Genomic DNA, 7,544 nt, shown 5'->3' with positions numbered 1-7,544 from the left:
GGATCGTTCTGGGACACAAGATTTCTGAAAGAGGAATTGAGGTTGACAAGGCAAAGATTGAGGTCATGGTTCAGCTTCAACCGCCTAAGACAGTGAAGGACATCAGGAGTTTTCTGGGACATGCTGGGTTTTACAGGAGATTCATCAAGGACTTCTCAAAAATTGCAAGACCTTTGACAAGGTTGCTGTGTAAGGAGGTTGAGTTCGAATTTGATGCAGCATGTTTGGAAGCCTTCAGCAAGATCAAGGAAGCCTTGGTTTCAGCACCCATAGTGCAAGCTCCGAATTGGGATCATGCTTTTGAGATCATGTGTGATGCTTCAGACTTTGCAGTTGGAGCAGTTCTGAGACAGCGAATTGACAAAAAGCTTCATGTCATCTACTACGCCAGTCGCACCTTGGACGAGACTCAAGGAAGGTATGCCACCACAGAGAAGGAACTCCTAGCAGTTGTGTTTGCATTCGAGAAATTCAGGAGTTATCTTGTGGGTTCGAAGGTCATTGTGTATACCGATCATGCCGCTCTGAGACACATCTACTCGAAGAAGGATACCAAACCGAGACTGTTGAGATGGATCCTGCTTCTCCAAGAGTTTGACATGGAGATAGTTGACAAGAAAGGAATAGAAAATGGAGTGGCAGACCATTTGTCAAGAATGAGGATAGAAGATGCTGTTCCAATAGATGACTCAATGCCTGAGGAACAACTTCTGGTCGCCCAGGTTTGTGAGCAGATGCATGACATCGGGGTTGAGAACCTAAAAATCAACTGTATGGCGATCACTTCGGATACTGCGCCATGGTATGCTGACTTCGTGAATTACAAAGTCTGTGGAGAAGTTCCTGATGATATGGATCCTTACAGGAAGAAGAAGTTTTTCAGAGAAGTAAACCACTACTTCTGGGATGAACCCTATATGTACAAGAGAGGTTCTGACGGTCTGTTCTAATAGTTGTGATATTGGTAGCTTCGGAACGATGAACACACGTTCAAGTGGGTCGATGAAGCTTTGCTGAATGAAGTTGATGCATTGACTATGAAGAATGTTGGACTTGAGCAACAACTGAAAGAGCTTAGGACAGAGAGGTTGGAGTTTGAGAAGATGGTTTATGAGAAGATGGTGAAGGAGGTATTGGAGAAGGTTGAAGATGGTTTAGGTGAAGCCAAATCATGGAATAAGAAGATGATGAGTGTTATAGTGATAATATGGATGGTCATGATTGCGATAAGAAAAGTAGTTGGTTGAGGATGGTGTATGTTTATGTTTGTTTGTTTGTGATTTAAGACAATGTGTACTTGAAACCTTTTGTGTCAAACATGAAGCTATGCAATCTGAATTGATCATACCAAAGAGATAGAAAAGAAATAGATTATACTTAATGTCATAAACGTTCAGCATTTGAAACGAAATAGATCGTACAAAAGAGATAGAAAGGGAAAGAGTTTATGTGGTCGAAAATACAACATAGGCAACCACAAAATTCACCTTTTAAGACAAAAGACACTAAGCAACCTAGGAGAAGTAAGAGTTCATGTGGTCGAAAATACAATCTAGGCAACCACACAATTAGCACCCTAGTGATAAGTAGCTACTTGATCAAGCTTGAGTGAGTGACCCTTGACTTGGTTCAAGTTGAGAAGGCTGTCGAGAAGGCTGCAAAAAAAACATGACTTGAGAGTTAGTAACCAAAAGGAAAGTTAGAAACTGAAACCATCAAAGCAATGCATGATACCTTGGCAAATTCAGACTTATGGAACCTAGAGTTATGGTTAGCTTCCCCAGAAATGCCACAATGCATTATTCTTTTCTTCTGTTTTGGTTGCTTCTTAGTAGGTGACTCATTGACACCCTTCTTACTTTTCTTGTCAGCCTTGGTCTATTTTTCCTCAGGTGGTTCTGCATACACTTTGTTTCCATTTGTACGAGGCCAAAACTTTGCACTTCTTTGTGGAGTCAGGCCTTCTTCATAGTTTCTCCTCCATATAGCTGTCTGGAACAACTGGCAGACCTAGTTTTCAGCCGTTAGCGTCTTATGAATGATGAGACCATATGCATGCTCACACGGGATGCCACATATTTGCCACTTTTGACACATACAAGTCATCTTCTTTAGACAGACACGGTGAGAGTCTCCACTAATTTTGACTTCGAAGGTGCCATTTGTGCTTGTTGACACCTTAGCCGTAGATGCTGCTTTGTGCTCAGCCGCGAGAAAATTAACAACATATGGAGTACAGATCCCTGCAAACATTTGTGAAAAACATGAGAAGTCTAAGCACAACAAATAATACATAAGTCATAAGGATACGATGGATAAGATATATTTTACATGTGTGACTATGAGATAGGGTTGACCTCTTTGATATTCGCACCATGGCCAGTCGTCTTATTGTCTCTAGCATTGCAACAAAAGGCTTCTCTCTTGCCTTGTTGATGGAGCTGTTAAAAGACTCTGTTGAGTTATTGTCGACATCTTCGCAGTAATTACCAACCTTGTGGAATGCCCTGCACCAACTCTTTGGATTTTTCCTCATTACATCACTGTAAACGCGAGAGTCGTAAGCAAATATCCTCTCCAAATGGCACAAATACTCTGACTCATTGTAAGACCATGCCAAATCCCATAGTAGTGACTTCAGTCGAGCTTTGTTTCCATGAGCCTTTTTCAAGTTCCCGTAGATGTGTTGAACACACATCCGATGCTCTATCTTTGGTAACTCCAGAGAAACAACCTTGATCAATCCCTGACACATAAGACCAAAGACACAAATTAAATTAGTGAAGCCAAAATAAAAGAATAAGAGAAGACACAAAATAAAAGACACAAATTAAACTTACCTTTTTTCTATCGGACATCATGATGAATCCATCACCATCGTTTAACCCAAGGTCTTCCTTCAACAACTTTGCAAACCATAGCCAATTGTCAAAGTTCTCCACTTTTACAACTCCCCATGCTATTGGATATATACCATTGTTTGCATCCCTGCCTAAAGCTACCAATAGCTGACCCTTAATCTTATTCTTCAGATAGCAACCATCAATTCCTATGATCGGCCTACAAGTCGCAATCCCTATTCTTCTAATGTTGTCAAAACAAACATAGAACCTGTTGAACATGTCTTTACCATCATCATTCGTAAGACATGTGAATTCGGGTTTGCTTCCATAATCTCAGCTGCATAATCTCTTAATCTATGGAACTGCTCATCATACTCTCTCTCAATCCACTTTAGTGCCGTCTTCCTAGCAGCTTGACATTGAGGTCTAGTGATACTGATCTTCCAATCTGCCTTTACAATTTCTTCAATCTTCCTTGGCATGAAGAACTCGGGATCATCCCTAATCTTATCAACAAACAACCTAGCTATATGCAGCACTGTAAACATCTCACACACTCCATTTGGAATACAACTATGCTTATCAGTAAACTTATTGATCCTCCACATCTTATCATTTGACAAAATCGACGCATAAACATTCCACTCACATTTAGATCCATCCTCATCATTAACACCAACACATTTATACCCTATTTTGGCTTTATCATACCTGTACTGCTTCAGATTTCTCCCAGTTTTGAGAACATAATCGAGACCCGCCTCTTTGAAAGCAACACCATTGAAAAACGCTTGCTTGTAGAACAACTCGCCATACCACGCCTCATATGCGTACGAGCTCTTACTGGACCGTCTTCACTCTCCGGGTACACATCGTGGCGGATTGGAGGTTTGTCGATAAACTCCTCAACCAACTGTTCGATGTGAAATTGGTCTCTATCTTCACCTTCTTCGTCGAAATCAGAAGTAGGGATGTCGGGATCTCTCGCGATTAACGCCATTGAATCTTTCAACTCGAAGGAACTCGAACTCGCTCTTTTAGGGTTCTTCGTTTTAGGGTTTGTAATGGGATTTTGGGTTTGTTATAAGTTTTACTCGGGTCAAAACGTGGTTAAAATTGAAAAATGCAGGTCAAATTCGGTTACAACACAATACTCGGGTCAAATTAGGTTTACTCTGGTCTAATTTGGTTTACGCTTTTCGTAAAACGGTTTAGCAAACAGTAAACCATGACAAACCCAGTACTGGGTGTAATTAGATCTTGAACTTTAAATTGGGGGTGATATAAGAATAGAACTTTTGATTTGGAGGTAAATAACGATCGACCATAGTGGATGGGGATATATAGCTCGTGGCCAAAGTTCGGGCTCCATTCAGCAAGATATGATAGTTCTTGGGGGAAAATAGCTCGTTTTCCCGTCAAATACAGTATGACTGTTTGAGTATTTAGACGTTATGAGCATTACTGACAAGATCAAAATGGACATGTTTCTGGAAAATTATTACATTTAATGTACACAGTTATGATGTATTTCAATATAAATAAATATGTTTTAACCTCGATAAAGGTATGCGAATTCAAGGCAAAAAGCTTAATATAACACATTCTTTTCCAAATATGTGTTCTCAAGATCCGACTTGGTTTTCAACCACTCGAATCATCGAGTATGGGATTCAAAACAACAAGCACCATTGATGCTTTCACTAAACAGAGGGGATCTTCTGCCGATAGTAGATTTGTTGTAAATCTAAGGGCGTGGTGTGGATATAGGCGTATTAGATTTGTAACACCCACGAACAAAAATGAAGGTTCAGAGTGGGTGTCAATCGACACCATGAAGATATTCAAGGTTAGAAGTCAACTATAGGGCTTTCGTTAGCCTCCTATGTTGTATCCCAAAGAGAAGAAAGAATGAGAAGTTTCATGAGACATTTTTGTAAGTTTCTGAAGAGTTTTGTTCTTTAGAGATTATTTCTTGGGAGTAGAGATATGAGGCTAAGGACGTGTGAGAAGCTTGTTGTGGTGTTGTTTTCATCATGGTTGAGTCAGGATCTTCTTGTTTAATGAGGTTTAGTGCATAACCATGACTTATCTAAGCGATTAGATATTTGTCATGTGTTTATGTGACTTGGTTGATTGATTCCTTGTCTTGTTTGTGTGTTTTCATGATTATTGTGGCCTTGTTTGGTTAATGTGGGAGTTATGATCGAGTTTATGACGTATGGAAGATGAGAACCGTCGAGGAGAAGTGACAGAGGCGATGGGTTCGTCGACACTAATATGGTGTTTCACGAATGATTGTAGCGGGTGGCGATCGATACAAGGAGAAGGGGCCAGTCAACATCCCTAGGATTTTGGGCGATGTTGTAGGTAGATTTCAGAAACACCAGGGGGTTTCGATCGACACATAGGTGGTCGAGTGTGAGTGTCAATAGACACCAAACGGGTGTTGACTGTGACATTGTTGCGATGCAGGTAAAAGCAAAAAAAAAAGTGTGACTGTGACATCGTTGCGATGAAGAGGAGGATGCTTTAGGGACTTGTTGTTGTGTTTTGGCTTTTGTTAGATTGCTAGGATTGGAATGAAATTGATGTGAACCCAGGGATGGTCGTTTACGGAGACGTACGGACGGACGGTCGCTGCGGACGGTCAGACGGTAGTTGTGGACGGTCGGACGCGGATCTCTGGTTACAGAACGACGGGCGGCCTTCGAACTAGTCGGCCCTCTTCAAGGTTTGGAGGGATGGAGGGGATCGACCGATTAGAATCTCGACTCGGCGATCTCCGGAGGAGATGGACGGAAGGGAGGACGCTGCGTACGAACGAACAGACGGTGATTCGGACAGACGGATGAACAGTGATTCGGACGGACGAATGGACGCGTGGACGATGTACGGATGGTGGATTTGGACGGAAACGAGATGAGATTAACCAATGAGAAAATCGACTCGGCAATCGCCGGAAGGATGAGCGGATGGGAGAACGTCTTGATAAGAATCTCGACCCGATCAGTTCTCAAAGAAATAGATGGAAGAGACGCTGTATACGGACGAGTGAACGGACGCAGCTGACGGACCGGTGGATTGATGCAATGATACACGAGAGATGGCTCGGCTCGTGATCCGATCGGACTAGGGGATTATGATCCCGGTTCGTGAATCTCCTAGGGTTTCTCAAGAGCCAAGTCCCAGACTTGAGCTAAAGAGAGTGTTGAGACAAGAAACAAAGATTCACTCTATGGGAAAATTAATTATATATTCAAGTCTAACCTCTTACAATGAGGGTATAGGCCTTTATATAGGAACTCTTACATAAGTGGGACACTTAAACCCTAGACACGCGGCCAATAGCTAAGGAACACACATGGACCTAAAAGCAAAAGTAAAAGTAAACAAAGCAAAGACCATCCAACGGTAATAGAAAGTTCAAAATGAAATAAAAGGAAGGAAGGAAGGAGATAGGATTGCCATGTCATTGGTGGGACGTGGATGATAGGATCTTCACTAACTTGGATCCTAGCATGTCAATAAATGTTTCCAAGCCATGAGCCAAGTGGGACGAAGTGGAGATGCACTAGAGTTCGCTGCCTCGTTAAAACCCCTTCGGTAAATCTATTGGGACAAACCCGGAGTAAAAAAAAGAGTACAGCTCCTTCTAACGTCTTAGGGGTGTCTTCACACTAGCGTGATGGTGAAGACACGCGAATCAAGATTCCCAAAGCTGGTCGCACCCAAGGCTCTTCATTGGTGAAGCTAGCCATGAGACATTAGTGTAAAGTTTGGAGCTTGGCCTGAAACTGCCCATTAGATGACCTTGTCTTGCTCCTCCTTGATGATCCTTAAAGAATGGTTGACGCTACATTGTTGTTCTGGGCCAGATCCTTGCCGCCTACACTAGCTGCTGAATGATAGTACCGATTGTCCGAGCGTCCGAGAGGTGTCTGGGTCCGGCACGAGCGTTCCTGGCCGAGTGTCCGATCCCGTGCTCATATCATTCCCTCCCTCTTCTAGAAGTTTTGACCTCAAAACTCGACTAAACACCTGGATCAAAAAGGAAAACCGAATCAGCAGCATCAAGAGTTCAACCATGGTCTAATTTACCGGCACCAATGTTGTAAAGATGCCTCGCCATAGGACCTTGTGCGGTAACGATCTTGGCACTAAGAAAGGAGAAGGGTGGCACGACATTGGCAACTCCCAGCTGGAGCATACATCTTAAAGTAGTTATGAAGAATACCGAATGAAAAGATCCTTTAATGGCCATCTTCGGTGGCCCAATTTGCTTGAAACTTCCCATTAACAAGTGAAGTCCGATATGAAGTTGATTGTGCGGGCAGACTCTTCTTTGGCCTCACCTAGTTGCTCGGTACGCATCATGGGTGAAGATTCACATACCCTGGTTGGTTTCGAACGTGGCGGCCGAGTGTTGGCTCGGTCTTGATCAGGAGCTATAAGGAGTTGCCTTGGTCTGCGTAACGACTGGAACTTGTATCTTTGAGTACGCAAGCTTGGTGGTCAGGAGGCTGGGTTGGCGTCTCTATGATTCCTCCCGGACCAATGACTTGTTCAGGACTGACTTGTTGATCAAAATCCCATCCTAAGGTCAACTCTCAGTCATTTTGCTCCATTGGTGCGTCATCCTCAATCAACTCGGTATTCGGCCTGTTCCTTGTCAAATCATCTTGCTTCGGCCGGTGAAGA

The 7,544-nt window shown here is 42.8% G+C and overlaps 1 protein-coding gene across 1 annotated transcript; it reads right to left on the bottom strand.

Moving 5' to 3' along the window:
• Positions 2,011-3,843, bottom strand: LOC104709295. The gene is made up of 5 exons (XM_010425935.1): positions 3,660-3,843; positions 3,131-3,606; positions 2,841-3,026; positions 2,332-2,746; positions 2,011-2,243 (listed from the first exon to the last, which is right to left on the bottom strand). The coding sequence occupies exons 1-5, from the start codon at positions 3,841-3,843 to the stop codon at positions 2,011-2,013; spliced, it is 1,494 nt and encodes a 497-aa protein (XP_010424237.1).

The sequence above is a fragment of the Camelina sativa genome, chromosome 8, assembly GCF_000633955.1.
Source record: "Camelina sativa cultivar DH55 chromosome 8, Cs, whole genome shotgun sequence".
Classification (NCBI taxonomy): Eukaryota; Viridiplantae; Streptophyta; class Magnoliopsida; order Brassicales; family Brassicaceae; genus Camelina; species Camelina sativa.
The sequence above is the reverse complement of the archived record's forward strand: the minus strand, read 5'-3'. Positions and strand labels throughout refer to the sequence as shown.

Excerpts from the sequence above, each read along its gene's own strand:
- LOC104709295 (XM_010425935.1), bottom strand. The coding sequence starts at position 3,843 with ATGGCGTTAATCGCGAGAGATCCCGACATCCCTACTTCTGATTTCGAC. Across the intron at positions 3,607-3,659 it reads TCGTACGCATATGAGGCGTG|AGGCGGGTCTCGATTATGTT; the intron begins GTATGGCGAGTT and ends TTGCTTTCAAAG. Across the intron at positions 3,027-3,130 it reads ATGTCTTACGAATGATGATG|AATAAGATTAAGGGTCAGCT; the intron begins GTAAAGACATGT and ends TGCTATCTGAAG.